General features: G+C 46.4%; 2 protein-coding genes across 10 annotated transcripts in view; both read right to left on the reverse strand.

Moving 5' to 3' along the window:
- Window positions 1-583: 583 nt before the first annotated feature.
- Window positions 584-9572, reverse strand: cops7a (COP9 constitutive photomorphogenic homolog subunit 7A). Of its 2 annotated transcripts, none has more exons than XM_049730363.1 (8): window positions 9479-9572; window positions 6032-6184; window positions 5336-5411; window positions 4873-4961; window positions 2904-3106; window positions 2715-2820; window positions 2045-2214; window positions 584-995 (listed from the first exon to the last, which is right to left on the reverse strand). In XM_049730363.1, exons 2-8 carry the CDS (start codon window positions 6152-6154, stop codon window positions 956-958), a joined length of 807 nt encoding a protein of 268 aa, XP_049586320.1. In that variant the 5' UTR covers window positions 6155-6184; window positions 9479-9572; the 3' UTR covers window positions 584-955. The 2 variants fall into 2 exon arrangements, with proteins under 2 accessions (XP_049586320.1, XP_049586319.1); XM_049730362.2 differs by having other exon boundaries at window positions 6032-6154; window positions 9479-9516.
- Window positions 9573-15418: 5846 nt separating this feature from the next.
- usp5 (ubiquitin specific peptidase 5 (isopeptidase T)) overlaps window positions 15419-21038 on the reverse strand; it is an 8077-nt gene continuing 2457 nt past the window's right edge. For 3 of the 8 annotated variants that reach the window (XM_049730320.2, XM_049730318.2, XM_049730319.2), the window contains exons 4-19: window positions 20729-20856; window positions 20359-20504; window positions 20099-20283; window positions 19945-20039; window positions 19687-19880; window positions 19471-19542; window positions 19117-19399; window positions 18872-19025; window positions 18556-18718; window positions 18402-18490; window positions 18139-18324; window positions 17272-17415; window positions 17035-17174; window positions 16563-16713; window positions 16396-16480; window positions 15419-15964 (exon numbers count right to left, since the gene is read on the reverse strand). In XM_049730320.2, coding sequence (XP_049586277.1) covers window positions 15871-15964; window positions 16396-16480; window positions 16563-16713; window positions 17035-17174; window positions 17272-17415; window positions 18139-18324; window positions 18402-18490; window positions 18556-18718; window positions 18872-19025; window positions 19117-19399; window positions 19471-19542; window positions 19687-19880; window positions 19945-20039; window positions 20099-20283; window positions 20359-20504; window positions 20729-20856 — 2309 coding nt within the window. In that variant the 3' untranslated portion in view covers window positions 15419-15870. The remainder of the gene's footprint in view (window positions 15965-16395; window positions 16481-16562; window positions 16714-17034; window positions 17175-17271; window positions 17416-18138; window positions 18325-18401; window positions 18491-18555; window positions 18719-18871; window positions 19026-19116; window positions 19400-19470; window positions 19543-19686; window positions 19881-19944; window positions 20040-20098; window positions 20284-20358; window positions 20505-20728; window positions 20857-21038) is intronic. The other 5 variants (XM_049730325.2, XM_049730326.2, XM_049730322.2 and 2 more) reach the window with 3 other exon arrangements.

Here is a 21038-nt window from a genome sequence, read left to right on the forward strand (position 1 = left end):
GCCCCCTGTAAACAATCACGTTTCTCAAACTCTCTCCCATAAAAGTGATCGGAACTGACTAAAGGGGGGGGGGGGGGGGGGAGAGATGAGTTATGACGGTTCAGATAGGACCGAATGGCAGCGGACTATCACAAACAAATCAAAGTGGCCCACTCACCTCATGAACAAGTAGCCAACATCGATTGACTTGACGATTTTATAATACTTTGTCTTTTAAAAACAACTGGCCTTTTTTGGGGGGTATTCTCATTTCTTAAGACGGTTAAATGCTATTGTTTTTACAATTATTTTAAGAAATTAAGTATTTGACTGTGTGTAGTGTAGCGATCTAAATTGAAATAAATGACATTGCCCGTAATATGTACCCGTATCATCTTTTGATGGTGTAAATGCATTTTTTCCTCAATTTCTTGTTGCGCAATGAAATGGGCACGACGCCTTGGCGCTTGCGATGCCCGGGCATCTCCGGAGAGGTGCCCTAATTTAACGGCTTGACCTGCTAAAGGCCCCTTCGGTGAGCTAACATTTAGCGCCAGCCCCCTTTGGAGATGCGCACATATTAAAAGAGCTGATGGTGACATGATTGAGATCTAGTCTTTTTCTTTTTATTTCCCAACAATTTATTCTCAACTGAGCAGGGAGGGGAAACGGCAAAAAGGAGCCCAAGTCAAATGGAGTGCGTTGAAAGTATTAAAAATGACAAAAACGCATGAGAGAAGCTCCCGCTTTTGGGCCGAGGCGACTGACTATCCACTCTTGTTCATGCTTTAAAAAAAAAAAAAAAAGTCAGGAAAGAGGACGCCGTCGTTGGCGCGATCCCGTCCAGATGACATTAGGTGACTAAACAAAAAAACTAAACGTTCCCCGTGGAAGCGGCGTTGGCGAGGGTTTGAACCCATCACTGTGTTTGAACGCTTCTGTTTTTGTCCCGTGGGTGGTGCCGTTTGTCACATCTTCAGTTGGACTTGGACCAGATCTTGCCACTGCCTCGCAGCCTGGCGAGTAGAGAATGAGGCCAAGGGTTATTTGGGTGATTTTGTTTTTTTGTTTGAACAAATAAGAGGGAGGGTAGAAGCGCTGATATGCATTTGTCAATTGCTGTCCTCATATTGGTTGGCTGTCATCTAGCATTCTTAAGCGGACCGTCGCAAGGATTACAGGAGACATTCCAAATTGCTCTCTGAATGTCGGCAAAATCATAGTCACCTGACGGCAAAAACGAGCACAACGTTGAGCAAGCGAGCTACAATGAGCAACAAGCGACACCCCTCGGTGACCAGTTTCCTCAAGGGTAAGGGTCCTCTCTCCTGAACACCCAGAGGTGTCAGTACTTTGATATCACCTTGTTCTCAAATCAGCTTTTAGTCTGAACACCAAATGTCTTCAAGAAAAACAAAGGAATACACCTAGCCATTGCGCTACGTCAGCGTTATGGAGAACCGACTTTGTCATTGATTGTCTACAACTTTGCTACTACTTTGATTGAGACACCTGGCAACTGCTTTAAATGGTGAAAAAAAAAGTCCTTCCAGCGGGTGTCTTCACTAGCTTTAATTATGGGATTGAGGTTAAGGTATCATTAACGGGGATTTCAAAACATGGAGTGGAACTTGGGGGCCTCAGCCAAAGTTGGGTAAGCCGCCACCACCACGTTGAAACAAACAAATGAATAAAGAGATTAGTAGATAGATGGCGACATCTCAAAGGGTGTGGATGGTGTGCTGACATTTTACAATCCGGGACAGATGAGTGGTCGGAAGCTGGCAGCAGAGGCGAACGAGCGCAACAGCTATCTTTTGAGTGTTTCTTGATAAAAACTAACAAATATATTAACGTTGCTCTCATGGCGTTCATTTCATGCTGGAGGAGATGCTTAGCCAATACGTATTTGGAAAGCACGTGTTCCCAAGGCCAAAGCGCTTCACCACAAACAATAAAATGTAATAAACATGACGCGTAGGCCTTTTAAAGCTTTTGGAGGGAAACGAACGAAGGACACTCAATTCCGTCACCAGCCAAATGAAAACGTTTTGATGGTACTCACCCTTTCACCTTGGAACTTTTTTTTCCCGGTTGTCGCGGTTCCTGAGAGGAGGCAGGGTCCCGCGGTTCGGCTGGCTGGTCGGCATCCTGATTGGATGCCGCGCCGGCAGGGGCGGGACCCGACGAAGGTGAGGCCGCGCTGGCCTTCAGGGTTTTCTGCAGGTTTAACACCTGAGGAAGAGTCACCAGCAGGTTACCACAGACGTTTGGGCCACAAGTAGAGGACGGAAAAAAACCTCGAGCCAATAATAGCCTGCGGCCTCAACTGTTAATTGACAATCGTTGCGTGGCCAACAATTTGAAATGGACATTCTTTGCATATTTTTACCCATGACATAAAATGTACAAATGTGTGCAGCCTAAAACAAGAAAAGTAGCTCAAATTTGAAATTTCACTCGTTAGTGGCTGAAAATACAAAATGTGCTGTCGTTTTCTCAAGTTTCGAGTCGTTTGCGGTCACAGTGACATTTCATCACGTCGCTTTATCACGCGGAAGACGCTCGTCATTTCACGGAGAAATGCCTTTAGGGGACCGCCCAACGTCACTTGAAGCACTTGAGTCAGAGACCGTGATGAATAGGGGAAAAAAAAGTCTACTTGGGGATTTCTTCTGAAATATCACAGGTCGCCTGGAGAGGAAAGGGCTGGCAGCGGCGGCGACGCCACTGACCTCCGTTTCCACTTGAACTTTGACTTTCAGCTGGCTCTCACGGTATTGATTAGCCCGGGAGACTTGCTCTTCGATGCCGCACAGCACCGCGTCGCAGCCCGCGCACCTGCGAGGAGAGCATAAGTGCGGCCATGGAGGAGGGGGGCCAGGAGGGGCTGAGTCAGGCGATGAGACCGTCACATCACTGACCACTCCTGCAGAGTGTTGACGATGTTGGGCAGCTCGTCGGGGCCCAGGTCGCGCCCCACGCTGCAGTCCACCTCTACCTGCTGGTTGCGCTGGTCCAGTTTGCCCCGGATGATGTCGCAGTATACTGCCTCGATCAGCAGGTCCTCCAGCTCGCGCACGTTCTTCAGCTCCAGCTGCTGCAGGAGCAGCGAGTACGGCAGGCACTGAGGGGGACAAAGGAACGCGCAGCGCGTCACGTGGCGTACTCTCGAGGAAATGGTGCATTTGCTGAAATGGCTAAGGAGGAAGCTGGGAACAGTCTGCCAGGCTAGTTGAGAGTCGTGACATTAAATGTGGCAGCACACAGCAAGGAAAGAACCGTAGCGGGACGTCAGATAGGATGAAATGAGGCAATAATGAGGCAAAATCACACTCGGGCTGGTCAAGTACATCATCATGGCAGCAATTTTATTCTTAAACCCTATTCGTATGGGATTAGTTTCATGTGGTATTCTTAGTGGAAATTTAGTCCCGTCCGAACGTGACATGTCAGCGACTTTTACCTTCTATAATACGGTCAGGTGAAACTACCGTATGTAATGTTAATCCCGTCCGAATGCGACCCCCAGTGTAAAACAGACTCATGTATTTCACGTTTCCGGTCCGTTTTGGCTTTCGCGGCGCATACGGCAAGCGCGAGCCAAAAAGCTAGTTGCCAGTGAGTTGAGGCGTCTGTCGGGCAGTTACAGCGAGTAAGATTTGAGAGTTTGTCTTTGAAGTTGTGTTTGTGCCTTCCTCCGTGCGTCCATCGAGTGTGCGTCCGTGTGAGGTACGTGATGTCGCCATTCGATGTGTTTATTATCTTTCTATCAGTGCCTGTTGAGTTTTCTACTGGCGTCTGTGTGTAATCACGCTAAGGCTACCTTGCGCCGCATTATACAACTGTACGTTATTTAGCTCAATTTCACCCGTTTAAGTGCCTTGTACCAACCCTTAATGGTGGATGACGTGCTGTTGTTCTCTGCTCCAGAAACCACACTCATAATTCTATAAATTAATCCCACATAACATCCAAAGACCCATCCATACCTGCCTGTCGCCCCACACAGGTAAACGCGTCAACCCATAACTCACCTGATTGGACATTGGACACTACTGGCCACCATCAAAATAGTGTAGACACCCCATTTTCAGCCTTATTTGGAATTCTGTTTGTTTTTTTATTTGAATGTTGGATAAAGTGGAAAAGTCAACCTCCTGTCTCCTGCTTATTCCACCATTTTGCCCTCTGGTCGGCGCCCTGAGCTTCAGTAAGATGAAAATTTGAACCACACGAATACAGTCAAGCTAACCACCTTCCTATTGACAACGTTTCCCCTACACTCAGTAAAAATTTATGTAATACCACATCGTGTTTTAAAATAGTTAGCCGCACTTTTAAGAACATGGAGGGGCTTGAAGACGCACTCAGTTTTGCGGACAGTCAAAAATCCCCGACATTCTTTACCATAGTACGTTCTGAACGCACATGCTGAAGACCAATGAAAAGGCTTCAAAGGTCCACAACAGTTATCAGAATCACAAAACTTCTTATTGCTTTAGGTAATGTAAATCCCTCCAATAACCTATAACCTATTCTACTAGATTCCAATAACCTATTCTACTAGATAAGGCAGTATTTCACATACTAATTATTAATTATTTAAATTTAATCATTATCATTTAATTATTAAAACAAGAGCATGCACATGCTGACGAGGGGTAATGGCAGGGCGTAAACACATTTACTCCACCCATGTTTAGTAACATTACAGAGATTTCTAGTCCCGTCCGAATTGAACATTTCAAACGGTGATTACTCTGCGTACCCCTGTAAAACTAATCCCGTCTGAATAGGGCTTTAGGCACAAACGCGTGTAAAAGCGCCAATGATTCGTTCAAAATAACACAAGTTTTAATATTTTAGCTAATAGGTCATTGGTGCGTGTACCTTGAGGTTGGAGGCCAGGCTGATGATGGACAGATGGCGAAGTTTGTTCCGCTGAGCGGGCGTCAGCTCTGGGAGGGACGCCGCTCGCTCTGGGAAAGAATGACAATTGCTCAGCAATGCAGTGCACCCGAGGACTTGCGGGCGCCTCCAACGTGCGCCTCTTTGGCGTAGTCCTCTCGCGTTATCAAAACAAGTGGTGCCGCTAAGATGCTGTTATTAAAAAAAATGTAAGTAACCATATACTCACTGAGCAGAGAAGGCTGATGTTAAACGAGAAAGTCGGTTAGGCTTCGCAAACAAGGCTCGGCGGGACAACAGAAAATATGAAGCTGCCCGCGGCCCCTCCTAAGACCATGTTTATTTCATACCTGCGAGTCTGGGCGCCCACTTAGCAGCCACAAAATACAGCCTGTGATAAACTGTGAGGGAGATACGCGCTTGTCATTCGCGTGTGGCATCGTACCTTTGTAGTCACAGTAGGTTCCGTAGGCAAAGAGATTGAGGAGCTGGTACATTGGGGCGTGAGGGCCGTTCTCCAGCTGGCCAAAGATAAAACCATGACCAGATTGCAGGAAATGAGAAACAAGAGCGGCTGAGTAGAGAAATATTTTTCCATCTGCCACGACGATAAAAAATGTTTCGGGTTCTTTCTGAAATTGCTTTAAAATGCCACAAGATGGCGACAAAGCCCATCAATGGAAAAGTGCTTTGATGCCGAGAGAGAGACAGAGAGAGAGAGAAAGAGAAAGAGAAAGAGAAAGAGAAAGAGAAAGAGAAAGAGAAAGAGAAGAGAGAGAGAGAAAGAGAGAAAGAGAGAAAGAGAGAAAGAGAGAAGAGAGAGAGAGAGAGAGAGAGAGAGAGAAAGAGAGAGAGAGAGAGAGAGAGAAGAGAGAGAAAGAGAGAAAGAGAGAAAGAGAGAAAGAGAGAGAGAGGAGAGAGAGAGAGAGAAAGAGAGAGAGAGAGAGAGAGAGAGAGAGAGAGAGAGAGAGAGAGAGAGAGAGAGAGAGAGAGAGAGAGAGAGAGAGAGAGAGAGAGAGAGAGAGAGAGAGAGAGAGAGAGAGAGAGAGAGAGTTTCAATCCAAAGCCCTGCCGGATACAAAAGTAGCACTTTGGCGAAGCCCATTTTGCTCAGGCGGCACCGCCCGAGCGGGACGCTTACCTCTCGGACGTTAGGCAGCTCCAGGATGTCGGAGAAGACGTAGAGGCCGGGGGTCTCCAGCAGAGAGCTGACGGCCTGGGCCAGTGCTGAGCCGGACAGAGACAGGATCTGCTCCGCCTCCATCTACAAGAAAAGAGAGAGCGCCAACGGCCACTTAAGGTGCCGGCCGCGCATTCAAGGAATAGCATTCTAAGCGCCAGTGCTCAATGCCAAAGAACAGACTTTTAGGGACTCCCTCTGCTTGAGCTGCAGGCATTTTCAAAACCATCCATGTCATGAACACAGCCCTACCCCTTCTCATTTCATGAGGAACGGGCAAGTACCGATACCAGCCTTATTTCAAGGTATCGGTACTAGGGTTGTCACAAGAACAGACACTTCCAGTACCAATTTGGTACCAACCGGCAAAAAACAAAAACATTAATACCTGTTTTTTTTTTTTCTTTTTTGTTGTACCGTCGGAACTGTATATTTAACTTTTCACTCGGCGAGCTGTGTCAATTCTTGCCAAAACTGAAAGTATGCGAGCAGCACGGAGCAGCCGTCAGTGGTGCTGAAGAAGAAGAAAACTTTCGGTCTTTCATAACAATGGCTTCAGCAAGTGGATGAAGAAGTCCAACACGCCGGCTTGTTGAGAAGCCAGGTTGCTCAAAGAGTTGTGTGTGGAAATATTTTGTATTCGAGGCAGATGCAACCGGAGCAATTATAGATTCGAACAACTGAACGTGCACAAAATGCCTGAGAGGTTTCCACACCAAAAGTGGAAACACGTCCAACATGGCCAAACACCTTGAAGACTTCCATCCATCCATCCATTTTCTGAACCGCTTAGTCCCCACGGGGGTCGCGGGTGTGCTGGAGCCTATCCCAGCCGTCATCGGGCAGTAGGCGGGGGACACCCTGAACTGGTTGTCAGCCAATTGCAGGGCACACAGAGACCGACCATTCGCACTCACACTCACACCTAGGGACAATTTGGAGTCTTCAATCGGCCTAGCAAGCATGTTTTGTGCGGGGAAACCGGAGTGCCCGGAGAAAACCCACGCGGGCCCGCGGCAGAACATGCAAACTCCACACAGGGAGGGCCGGAGGTGGAACCGAACCCGCACCCTCCTAACTGTGAGGCGGACGTCCTACCCAGTGCACCACCAAGCCGCCCCCTTGAAGACTTGTTCAGGGAATTCAAGGTGAGTGATTTTCAGTTTACTATCACTGTTGTGCCACGTTACGTTATAAATACGTTAAACCGAATAAGCCTACGTGCCGTCATTTTGGCATGAGTCAGCTGGGACGATAAGGTTACCAAATGTATTTAATGTCAAACACATAGACCAGTGGTTCTTAACCTTTTTGGAGGTACCGAATCCCATCAGTTTCATGTGCGCATTCACCGAACCTCTCTATAGGGAGGGGGGGGGGGGGGGGCATACCATCAAATCAGTGGGGGCTGAGGAGGGGGCAGGGCAGGGCAATGACATACCGGTTCTGCCAAAGTGCGCAGACAAAGGCTCAAATATGCAAAATTACATTTGGTCGCCTTCTTGGCTATAGCAGATGGATTAGTGATTTTAAAAGTAAGTGGATTCTGTTGTTTTTAACCGTGGTACCGAATTAGTATCGAAAATCGTGGAAAATCACAGGTATTGGTACCAACTACTGAAATTTTGGTATCTTGACAACCCTAATCGGTACTCACGACGGACGGCGGTCGATACCGATATCCAAGGGCGTATGGGCGTACTCAAGGGCATTTTGGCCACAAACATACCATTATGGATAACTCGGGAACAGCATAAAAAGAAGGATGATTGAACTCGTCTAATTAAAAGTGAGAGGACAAAGCAGCATCATGTGCAATGGACTTGTATCAGCTATTATAAGAGCTTCCTCCCAGAGAGCACAATGATTCAGCTTGCACTTTTATCACTGCGGCCTACGGTTTATTTGTTGCCTGAACTGTTATTATTGCAAGTGTCTGGATGGGGGGAAAAAAGGTCCGGTCGGTTTGAACCGGAGTTCTGCAACTTACACAAGAATACAACCTAACCCGGGCCACACTCAATTAAGGCAAAAAATAAATAAATAAATAAATAAATAAATAAATAAAAATCCTGCAGGCAATAAGGAGTGATGACTGAAGATCACCACCTGTGATTTTTACTTGAGTAGCGCTTATACTGTAATGACTCTTGTAGCGTTTTTCACAATTGTAAACAAGAACTAGCCATTTTCCTGATGAGCTGGAGTTTAAATAAGATGCTTTGATGCTATTAGGAGGAAGAAACACGAGTAAATAGCATCTTCGATACGGCGAACTCCGGCCGAGTCGCACCTTGTCATTAGGAAACTTACAGACTCAAAACGAGGCAGATGACTAGACTATTGTCGTTTTGCATGCAGAAAACAACTTGACATCATTTGACGGCTATCGGCCTGTTCCTGCCTGCTTTGTTTAAGAGAATTAAGTTTAGCAAATCTACATCACAATTTCCACACATGCACAAAAGCTATATATGTTGATGAATTAATACATTTGAATTCTTCTTCTATGAGCGCAGTATTAATCGAAGCAGCATGTTTTGTCTCAATTTGCCATATACAACGTATGCTTGCTTTAAAAAATGGGTTTTAGTTCTTCATTCAGGTTCAAATTGTGCATAACGCCACAGTGGCTTACATTATTACTATTTTATTTTATAAGGACACCTTTTAGGAGTAAAACCGTTGTGTAGTTTTGACATTTGGGTAATTTTAATCTTGATAATTAGGGTGGTTGACAAGCAAGTTTGAGACACATTGAAACAGTATATGGCTTAAGAGAAGTGTTACGCAATTTGGGAATGATAAATGCTTCACCTTGTAGCGTGTACATCGACGTTAATACATTTCAATCAAGCCAACCCAAAATAGTAGCAGAGTTTTCACAGCTAAATGTTTTAATTGTGTATAACACTAACAAACAAGATGCCTGCGTTCTAAAACGTAGTTAAATATAAATAATCGCCTAAAACAACGCCAACTTTGACATTTGGTACCACATTATTTATTCGTTACTTCATTTACTCTGGAAGTAAATCGCACTAGAAATGTGATGTCCTGCGTGTCCCTTGCCTCCTCGGCTATAAGGATTCCCTATCCTATAATAGTGTTTTCCATTCACTAAAGTCTGTGACAAGGTAATGAAACAACTCAGTCTAAAAGACTCACTTAAATGACTAAAAGTCATTTACCCACCTCACCTAAATATGTGTTATTATTTGAGCGACTAAAGCTCGGCATGTCAGGCTAGCACATTAGCATGCACGACGACTTCGAAACGCTAGGCCATGGTTTATTCTAAGCCTCTCCGCAGAGAAGAATTAATGTAAACAACTTTGTATGTGACTTAACAAAGGTGTGAAAGCATAAAAGTCACCGTAAAATTCTTAAAAATAACACAGCTGTTACCTTGTTGTGCTGATAACAATCCTGTTGTGTCGCCTTCCCGGTGGTTCGTTCACTTCCGCTTAGTTTACGTCCAACAAGACAAGGTGCTCTCTGATTGGGTAACGTGACGCGGTTTGTAGCCGCATATGTCACCAGAATGGAGCATCAAGAACAGCGACATCCAGCGGCCATACAATGTCATACCTTCGAGTGGAGATAGCGTCCAAAACACGTTCAAGTGCCCTCTTTGTCATCTGCAATATGTTTTGTGGTTGAGGAAGAAAATAATAAAATAATATGTACCACTTTCACGCTAAATTCTGAGCTGCGTCCAGGCCAAATAAATACAGTGAAATATTGGCTTCAGTTTTCGAGTTTGTAGACAGCGTGAAGTTGGAGGGTGTATTCAGACCACAAAAGTCCTTTAGTCCGCTTGTTTGGTCTGGACTAAAAGCGGACTTAATTTTCTTCGTTTGGTGCGGTTCCTATTCGGACTGTACATTTTGCAAGCAAAGTATATTTTGTAAACATTTTGTGACGATCTGTGCTCCAATTGGACAGCAATGACCAGGGCGGCACACATTGCACAGACCCAAAAATGGAGGAAAACATGCGAGTACTATGCGTTGCATTCCTGCTCTGCATATCTGTGCTGTTGGTTCGGATGTACGCTATGTGTATTCACATCTGAAGCGATCCGCCCCAGAGTTCGTTTGGAAGCTGAAGAGAGAGCAAGAGCAATTTGTACATTTTCTGTTAGGTTAGAGTCTAACCGTTAGACAATCTCATGTATGTTTAGATGCTCATATCTGTACAATTCTCTTTATTAGTTTATAAAGACATAACTGCTCAATCAGGACATGAATACAACACACATAACTGTATAGACACACACACATAAGAACACACACACATAGGGGGGTGACGCCCCCCACACTCAGGTACCAAATGGTCATGTGACAAGTTCCCGCCTTTCCGGGCAGTATAAAAGAAGCTGACCTGGAGAAGGAAGCTGTTGTTTCATCTGCTGCCGTGCCTTGTGCATTGGCCGCCATTAAACAACCCAAGCTCTTGTCAATAAAGAACCAACTCTATACTCCACATCTTTGTTGTTCCTGGCTCAACATCGGACATCCCGCACAACACGCAACAAAGCGAACCGAGACCACTTGAAAAAGCGGGTCTCGATCCGTTTCTTTAATCTGGACCAGGATTTGTTTGCACATAAGGTCGGGACCAGCGTTGGTCCATTTAAAGCGGACCAAACAGTCAGGTCTGAATACACCCTTAGTCCGCTTTTGGTCCAGACCAAACAAGCGGACTAAAGGACTTTTCTGGTCTGAATACACCCTAAGTATAATGCCCCTCTCGAAAGAAAATGTATGATGAACCAATCAGAGCTGCTTTCTTAAAAGGACAGTCTGGCTCACAGGCACTAACAGTTGCCATATAGTTGCCATATAAACTGTCAGACAGTTAAATTGTAGTCAATAAAGGCTGAGTGCATGCGAGCATGTGTGGGTGCGTGTAGTCGGCGATAGCTCAAACTGACACTTGCTTGGTGTTAGTTTTAGATTAGCAAGAATCCTCAGTAGTCTGTTGACCCTGCAGGGGGAAATATTTCACAATTATGGACTTTTGGTGCTTTCCCCTCCTTCTATTACATGACCCTCTCTGGACTGTTAGTGCGCTTAATCTTCATTTTTGTTATGCCCAATTATCAGTGTGCCAAAAGTGCATCGGCGCTGAAATAAAAGCCATCATAATCAGCAAGGGAGTGAAATTAACTGACGAAAAGAGTGGTCTTGTGTAAGTTTAGCGTGCCTGCTAGGAGGAGGATGAAATCAGTGCAGATGGAGGCTGAAGGAATGGGGTCAAAATACAAAAAGTCCTGCCTAGCTACAAAAACAGATATGATCAAACCTCATTGAATAAAGTACATAAGCAGACAAGTATATTTACATATTAAATCAATAAAAGAAACATTTTAACCATATAATTATACCTACACACCAAATCAATAAAGAAGACATAACTAGACATTTTTGATAGGTGGTAATGACAAAGGTTTTTATAACTTTATGATCTGATATGTATTTCTGAGCACTTTGAAATAACAAATGTTTTTTTATATATTGCCTGAATAGCTTAAAGGCCTAGAGACATCCCTTTTTCTTTTTCAATTAGAATGGAATTTGATAGAATGTATAAAGTGAACACATTTGCCGCATTGGAAATTAAAAATGGACACCGATTACTAAGAATGAAGCTGAAATGAAATGCCAGTTTATCGATCGGGTCCCGCACGAAGCCAAACTGGCGGCACCATTACTGTGACGTCACAAGTTGTACATCTGGATGTCAACAAACCCAAACAACATGGCAGATGATAGCGACAGCTCCGTTTCTAGCGGCAATATTAGCATCATTTTATCCGATTCAGAAACCTCTTTTGACGCAGAATATGATGAATCTAGGAGTTCACTTGGGCTGAGCTGAACACATTTTCTGAATTGTGCCCCTCCCGTCACTCTGGTTAGGTTGGCATAGTAAACAGTGCTCTTGGGGGCTTTAGAGTGCCGAGTTGATCTCGGCACATGAAGACATGACCACCTGCAACGTTTGGTTTAGGTTTTATAAGCATTTTTAATTTTATTGCTTAAATCGCATTTTCGACGAGCTGAGCACGTTTTCTGAATTGTGCCTCTCCCGTCACTGTGGTTAGGTTGGCATAGTAAAAAGAGTAGAGTGCCGAGTTGACCACTGCGAATGAAGAAATGAACATCTGCAGCGTTTGGTTTAGGTTTTAGGCGCATTTTAAATTTTATTTCTTAAATCGCATTTTTTTCGACGAGCTGAGCACGTTTTCTGAATTGTGCCCCTCCCGTCACTCTTCGACATACTTTTCAATGTCAAAGTCTCAAAGTCTCCTTTATTGTCAATTCCTCCGCATGTCAAGACACACAAAGAGATCGAAATTACGTTTCTCACTATCCCAGAGTGACAAGACAGCGTTCACAACGCACATACAACTAAACAACACAGGAAAAATAAAACAAGAAGATGAACAATAAGAGTGATAGCACGCTAGCTGCTCCCGATGCACAGCAGAGTCCGGAAAGATAAGACAGAGTTCACAACGCACATACAAGTAAACAACACAGGAAAAATAAAACAAGAAGATGAACAATAAGAGTGATAGCACGCTAGCCGCTCCCGATGCACAGCAGAGTCCGGAAAGATGACAGTCAACCAGGCCACTGTGAACACGAGCACACAGCAGGCACGCACTGTCCGGTTCGTGGATCCTATAAGGCGAACTCAACCCATCTTGTCGTCCCGCGAACAAATGTACGCCAGGATAATGGAAGGCACGGCTAGGCGAGCTGGGTTGGCCGCAAACCTGGCCCGACGTCTACGCGCTGGCCCCTCTTCTCTTTTTGTTTACATTCACTGAAGCTAAACGCGTACAACTTGAGACGTCATGAGACGTCACTTCCGGCTGGCGGCTCGGTGCAGTCAAACTCGTCTGTGCCGCAAATTTAAATTATATTTTTCAGAGCAACAGCTTCCTTTTCGTTGTTTCGAGCGTCAATTTATATTTATAAGCTAACTAAAACCGATTTATACATATACCGGTGTCTCTAGCCCTTTAATGACCCTCAAGGAAATGTTTAATGCATGCCTGATGATTTTGTAAATCATGGACACAGTCAAAGCCGACTAAAAATGTTCAGTACTTGATTATATCTTATGTTTTGACTAATGCTAGACGCCAGTTTTCGATTACTACTGAACGTTCTGGACAGAGGGAAATATTTTGCCTAACAAAGAAAATACATGGTTGGAAGCATGATTAAACTAAGAATATGATGACGTAAGCAAGTACACGGAGTATCAAAAGAACAAACAAACAAAAACATGGGAAATGGTGAGTACAAACTTTGCATGGTCAGGGAACATTAATAAATTGATGATGTCAAAGCCAAAAGCTCACATAATCCTGTACAAAATGACAAAATTGAAAGAATGATGAATGGGCGGTGTGCGACAGTGGGCGAAGTGTATGTGCAAGAATGGTTTACAGGAAGGACACATGGAAGTAAAACCGGTAGAGGTGCCAGAAGAAGAGCGGCAGGAGGAAAACAACCAGGAACCTGGCCAAAGATGATCGCCAAGGCCGAAAGACGGGATGGAAAACAACAGCCCCCACACATACCGAATCACCCATAATCATGACCCACTCCCACGGAACCAGCTCTCACCAAACCAGCACCCACTCTCATGGAATCAAACTCTCCTGTGAACTTGCCACACCCCCTGACTCATCACCCATCAAATTTGACCCACACTGGCATGTGCAACTGAATATAAGATGACCAAAGTGTCAGGCGCAGAGCACGGAGAGGACTCGAATGCAGAGAGTTCAATGTCCAAAAAGGCTTTTATTGTCTCCACTGACAGTCGAACAAAAAACGCCTCACTAGGAAGGAAAAAAGGGAAAACAAAGGCGCCTCGAACCGAGGGAGAAAAAGGGGAAATCAAAGCGCCTCGAACCGAGGGAAATACAAAAACAAGGTAGCGATGTAACCAAGTTAACATCGGTGATCAAAGTCGCTCAAACAAGGCTTCTACGTGGAACTCGAGGGTTTCGTGATCGCTAGTGTTCTGACAAGGCAAGACGCACTGGCACTGGATACTAGGAAAGACGCGGGTTATATGGACACAGGAGGGGAACACAGGTGAAGACAGTTGGTCATTGACGCAGGTGCACACACTTGGAATCAGGGGTTCACGTGACCGGACGCACAGGGGAAGGACACACTGACTGGAACGAGAGGAAAATCACAATAAAACAGGAAATGATCCGGACGACACATGACAGCATGACACAAAGAACCTTGAACGTTGCCTTTTCTGAATGGAGACTTTCTCCTCTTGAGCATGGCCGCACGAAAGGCCCAGCGCTGTATTGTACTTTCCTGAAAACAGAGCTTTCTTAACAAGAATTGTGATTGAACTCAACCAACCTATGTAAGTCTAAATTTTGTTTCGGTGTCTTAGCCTTTTCCTAAAACTGAAGAAATAAAACGAGCACGCGGTGAGTAAATTGGATAACAGGTGATTGGCTATGGCTTTTGCCGTGAGGCGCGGATAGCGCGCTTCCCAAATTGTGGACCAAATCCAACAAGGCCAAAGAGTCAAGTCGGTCCTGGGAAGCCTGCGAGTCACAGCGTGAGAGCTGTCAAATCAAATGTCATCTTCCACTAGGCCACGGAGGGCAAACCTTGCACAAAACAAAACCTTTAGACCTGAGAGTAAGGTCAAGTGGTCCGCATTTACTTTCATTTCTTGAGGGGAAACGCATTTAAAGAATACTTTTAATGTGTCACCACTGGTGCAGTATTCTGCCAAATATCGCAATTTTGGAACAATTTGTTTTTTATCCATATAGTTCAGGTACACGATGATAGCGTGAATGTGACCCAAAATATCAATTCAAGCGTGACATTTGTAATGTCGTGTCAGCAAACAAGAGCTCCGACTACGCTGAAACACTTAGAACTACAGCACTGTCACAAAACCAGAATTAGCCCAGCCCAAGTTTTCAGTGGCTCAACTCTACACTGTACTTTAGTTAGCTTAATTGCTTCTTAGCTGTTAGATGTGCTATATCTTCAGTCAAGGCAGACATTTTTGCTCACCCTCTGCTACACTTGCAAGAGACTGTAGGAGGCTCAACACAGAATGAAGAAAGCGGCAACTTAGATCACGCAAAAGAAACAACTTTGTGACTTTGCTCTTTGTACTTTTGTAAGCAACCCAAGTGAGATTCTGCACACGCCTTAAGGGTGTAATAACTAATGCCTCTGCATCACTTCACTTGAAAAAGCTCATCTAGGGAAAATGCTAGCTTTATTGTAGGCATGATTGGAATAAAACACATAAAACAACATTGGCTGAAAGTTGATTTGGTGTTTTTATTTTCTTTCGTAGTACACATTGGAGCCAGCGTGTTGTCGCCATCGCCCGCTCTGAATGAATGAATGAATGAATGAATGAGGTGAAGGCCGACCTGGCTGAAATGATGTTGAACAAGCACAAGGACGTGGACGCTGCGTTTCAAAGGAGGAAGACATGCGTTGAAAACAAACTATGGGCACACCATTTTAGAGGCTGAAGGAGGCCTAGGTTATTAAGTGAGAGTTTGTCTCATGGCGGGTTTACTTAGAAAATTTGGATTAAAAAAAAAAAACTCAGCCAAGTCATCAGAAAGTATGTACAGTTGTGTGTGCCAAGGTCTTTCGAAGACATTGTAGGGAAGTATGTGCGCCACGAAAGCTGTGCGTGTGTCCATACTCGCCACTTTCACTGCCACAAAAGTGCCACAAGCCCCCCCCACCCCCTTGGTCTCATTCGGCCATCCGCCGGTAGAAGTAGAGGTACCCCAGGTCCTTGGGAGGTTTCTCAGAGGCGCATACCTTCTGGTCGTTGTAGATGACCCACCTGTCACACACAGACATATGAAGCCATGATTATTCAAAAAAGAAATACATAAGAATTTATAATATGCTATCAAAATAAAAAGAATTCTGTGGTCTTAAACAACACTCAAGTGTAATGAATGTCTTTAGAGGCCTTAATTTACTAGCTCATGATTTTTTTTTATATAACGACACAGCGCCCTCTGCAGGTATTAAGTATAAGAAATTCATTTGAGTCTTTATGATCCATGAATACGCTTTGTCCTCCATAGTCAGGCAATTAGGTGCCCTAGCAGACCAACAATGGTGTACTGATAGTCGATTTTGACGTTTGCCCCCCCACGTAGTTCCAGAAGGTCAGGGTTTTCGTTTGCATGGGGCTGCAGGCTGCTAGAATGCGCACGTGGAAAAAAAAAAACTTGCCCACGAGTGAGATCATTTGCGGACACTTACTGCTGATCCTTCTTGATATGACAGACGTAATGGCCGCACATTGTGCTCGTGCCCATGTGGCTGATGAAGGCAAACAGTTCGTATTCTGAACAAGACCACAAGAGAACATCAATCATCATGTCAGGACTTGCCCAAAGAAAAGTATTCCCCCCCCCCCAACCACTCACTGCCTGGTCCATCTCTGACGCAAGGCCCCGGCGGAGGCTCCCGAGAGGCCTCGCTCTCGCCGGCCGAGCGTCCTCCTTCAGAAACCTCCATTGACTCTAGGTCATCCAGGTGCGAGAAGATCCAGTCCACGGCCCGCTCCAGAGTATTGCTCTGACAAACACGTGATATTGTACAAATGACTTAACTTCAAGACAGAAAAAGGTTGTCAACAAGTTGCTGAGTAAAAACTCATTAGTTTGAATTCAGATTGCATTTGTTCAGTATGTCTTGTCTAGATAACATTGTTTATTTTCTACCTGGCGCGGTGGCACGAGTGGCTCGGTGTGCGAGGGTAAGCGCGAGAGCTGTGGCTGACGGCAACCTTTGCGTGCGCCAGCGACTGTTTGCCTTACTTTGAAGAAACAACCAAATTGGCACTCCTTTCCCAAACGCGGGGGTATCAGATGACTTGTGCGAATGCGAGCCTCTAACCGTCGCTCGAAGCGCTTTGGTGGCTTGCTCTCGGCTGAAGCCCATGGAGACAATGGTTGCCAGGTGATCCTCAGAGACGCTCTCCATCGTCGGCGTGGTGCCGCCGCTGCAGCCCGGCAGGACCAAGGGGGCGGAGAAGTCTGCGGGCCAATGGAAAAGGAGAGGACGGCACGGCTTGAGCGACGTGCTCAAAAGCGACCAAGCCCCGCCCGCAGACCATTGGCTCGCTCGGCGCACCTGGATCGTCCATGTGGCCCATCACCCAGTTCATGGCTGAGTCAATGCCGGTGTTGCCGGTGTAGTAGACTGCTTTGCGGCACGCCTCCAGAGGGAATCCCATGTCGCAGAGCTGTGACACGGTGGAGTCGTCGAGGACCGGCGCTGAGGAATGTTGAAAGGCTGAATTATATTGACGACTTGATTGTTGAGCCAAATCAAATTAAAATGCTGACAAGTTTCCTCATATGGTGGCTGGAGATACCGATTAACTTAACCTCAGAAGGGGTGATACGAAACAATGTGCCAATGTTGTTTTGGGAGCAATTGTGACCATGCCCACTGGTCTCACCCTATGCCTGCATCATACTGGTCCCATGTGTACAAAAGAGACACCAAGAGGAGCAGCACAACGGCCATTGAAGTGAAGTGAAAAATGTGGCCAATACTGTCCATTTTGACTCAATCCAATTGTGTCACTTTGGAAGGGTGAATTAAGTACGATACTGTCGTGCTATCAAAAAACTAATTTTTGTACCACGTGGGGTTACACTAGAGCCATTTGCAATCCTTTCCACGAGGAAATGATGATTTGTGATATGAATGGTTCAAGTTGCCACAGGAATTCAACTTGCAAGTAAAGCTACTACTACTACTATTCAAATGTGTAAGGCAGGTAATTTTTGTCGAAAACGGAGTGGATAAAATGTTGGCCAATATTTGGTAGAAATACGACAAATTATACAACAAACCAACCCTCCCTCGCTGACATGATGGAAAAGTGAAGAACTGAAGCAAGATGAGGACGTCAAAGGCAGAAAAGCAAGAAAAAGAAGAAAAGCCGAGCAGTCCCGTATGAGGGACAAGAAGCAGAAATGACAGACTGACACAGCAGTGGGGAGTAGAGAGAGTCGTCCTCCTCGTTGCCATGGGAGCCCAGGATACCTTTAACCTCCGCATCAGGGGTCATGAGTGGGGGCGGGGCCACCTCGGGTAAGAGCTCCTCCCCCCGCCGCTGCCCCGTGGCGCGCAGCGTGCTCAGGTCCAGTGTGTCGGGCACCTCAATGCTCACGTCTGCGTGGAGAATGTTTGTGAGGCGGCTTCCGGGGCTAAGCCATAGCCAACTCAGGAAAAGTGCTCTCTTTGCTCACCCAGTTTCTTGGGGACCCAGTCAAGGCCAAACGTGAACTTCTTAATCTGAATAATCAGGTGGTCGGGGAATGAGGCGAATCGGGTTGTTCTGACACAACAAAAGCGGTCAACTCAGTGTAAACAATCCAATTTGAAGTGCCGCTGCACGCGTACTTGGTGGCGGTGGTCTTGGCCTGCACGGCGGAGCTCCAGAAGTCGGTGAGCAATTCAGGCTCGCTGAGGGCCGCCAAGCAAACCGCAAAGGGGATGTGTGCTCGCACGGGCATGACCGTTGAGTCACCGTTCTCGCGCTGGCGCTCTGCCTCCTGCAGCTCGTCTGTTGGGTGGACGTTAATACAAAATAAAAGATACTTTTGGATTCTGATCACTCGAGTGGTCCTTGTTTTCGCCGTTCTTGCAAGCGGCTACAGAGAGACAAACATGTTTGCACCTGGAAAGCATGCCATCATATTCAAGAGCACCGGCTCACCTATGTTACTGGCCTGCTCCATGGGCACGGGCAGCTGGATGATGTAATCCACCCGCTGCGTGTACTTGGCCTTTTGGGACTGCTGACACACAATCCTCTCTTCCACCAGGAACCTGAAGGCTTCGGACGGGTTGGGCGCCAATCGGCAATTTCTCTAGAGTCCAAAGAAAGTCACAAGATAAGAAGGAGGAAAGGAGGGCGGGGGGGAACCCCGATGAAATAGTGTCTGGGGTGCTCAAACCTACCTCCACCATGTTTATGAAGTGCAATAAAAACTCCTGAGCATCCTGCTGTCGATTGGTGGAAAACTCCGGGTGGTTCCGGCCAACGAGTGCTTTAAACATTCTCGGCGCTATGCCAATTTGGTAATCCTGGAAGTCAGTGAGAACGCATGAGCAAAACATTATCAGCTGAGACCAAGCCATTTTTGTCATCTTCACCTTGGGCTCAGCTGCACCATTTTCTCCCCCGAGCTCCGGCGCCGGTTTGGAATAGTCTCCCGACAACAGGCTGTAGCCCAGTTTGGCTCTGGGATAGACAACCGATTTTGTCACGGTTAAATTACAGACGTGGCACGGACACAATCGAGAGATGCTCACACTTGGGTTTTGAAGTCTTGGGTGGGGTCACTCGGGGCCTCGTCTATTATCTTGTCGATGTTGGACACATACCTGGAACGGAATAGCTTTGCAAAGTTATCCTCTTGCCACTGCGGATTGCCTATGCGCAGCTGTTGTGCTTTGAACGTAAACACGGCTCAGTGCAGCTCTAAAGCAAACGTTCAGCTTCATTTTCACTCAAGGACAGATACGAACTTGCTGTGGAAGTCTGGAACGGTGAAGAGCACTTGCATGACGGAGTTGAGGTAGCAGCTGTTGCCCAGGTTCTTCATGCCGGTCAGGCCGGGCCCGTACAGCGGACGCAGGGCGGTGCCGGACTCTTGGATCACCTCCCACTCCCCGACGCGCTGGTTCACGGCAATCTCCAGCTCCGTCATCGTCCGCTCAGTCTGGAAAAGACCTCACGCGAGTGGGAACAGCGTCGCTAAGGCCACATGCCGAGTGCACTTTTACCTTCTCCATGGTCATCATGTTGATGCCAAAGTGGGAAAGGTGCTCTGGTAACTTGGAGTCCAGCACCATGTCGTCCTCGTCGTAAGAATAAACATCTGGAGATGGAAACTGACCAGGTGAATTGAATTCTTTCGACTGGGCGTGGTGGTCTCACCAGCTCCGTCCGGGGTGATGGTCCCCAGTTTGACGGCGAGCGGGTATCCTGTCTCCTGAAAGTAGAGCAGGGCGTGGTTGTTTCCCCCCGAGCCGTCGTAGTATCTCCGACCGCAGAGAATCTTGCCGTCCGTCAGGTTCATCCAGAGATTCTCCTGGAGGCCGCACACTTCGCAGCGCCAGCCACTATCGCACCGAGGGACACTCATGATGACGGGCAACTGAGTGAAGCAGGCTGGCGGCGGCAATGTCAAGGCTCACCTGGGTGGAATCTTGACTCCGTTGTCAAGCTGCTTGAGGTCGGCGGCGTATCGCGACTCCTGTCTCACTTCGCCGTCCCACTGTTGGACTTGCAAGGTGTGAGACACGGAGTCAGCGGCGATGATGCCCGTCATTGACAGGGATACCTTTGCAGGGCGCGGGGAAAAAGAGCAGATGAGCTAACAAAAGTCAAGTTGACTTAAATTCATTCCCTAATCAAGCTCTGCTGACACGTACGGCAATGCCACCTCACATCCTTCAAATTGAGATAAGCGGAAAAATGTCAAGCGACCGCTGAGCCAGGGCGCAGCCACAAGAAATGCCAACCCGCACGCACAAAACACATTAAGAGCACCTCACAATAGCTCACCCGCTCTTTAACAACGTCGGGCATGGCTCCAAGTTCCTCCGATGTGACTTCCTGTCTTTCGGGAAAGATGACAACCTTGTAGTCCTCCTCGTAGTGCTCCTGCTCCACATCGAACCCACCTTCGATGCCTGAGAAAATATGACGATCGATAAGCTGAAGATCAAAATACGCTGTGCGTCAACATGTATTTACAACAGCACCTTGAAAATCCACCAAAATTTAGGGGGGAGGCAATGTACTTTAAATGTAGTAAAAATGTTGTCATAAAGCGTCACGTACGTCAACATGGCTGCCTGCGTACCTCACAAGA

The sequence above is a fragment of the Syngnathus scovelli genome, chromosome 9 (assembly GCF_024217435.2).
Source record: "Syngnathus scovelli strain Florida chromosome 9, RoL_Ssco_1.2, whole genome shotgun sequence".
In the NCBI taxonomy this organism is placed as follows: Eukaryota; Metazoa; Chordata; class Actinopteri; order Syngnathiformes; family Syngnathidae; genus Syngnathus; species Syngnathus scovelli.

Coding starts and splice junctions, on each gene's coding strand:
- cops7a (XM_049730363.1), bottom strand. CDS start 6,154: ATGGAGGCGGAGCAGATCCTGTCTCTGTCCGGCTCAGCACTGGCCCAG. Junction 5,412..6,031: donor AGCTGCCTAACGTCCGAGAG/GTAAGCGTCCCG, acceptor ATCTTTGGCCAG/CTGGAGAACGGCCCTCACGC. Junction 3,107..4,872: donor GCCTGGCCTCCAACCTCAAG/GTACACGCACCA, acceptor TGTCCCCCTCAG/TGCCTGCCGTACTCGCTGCT.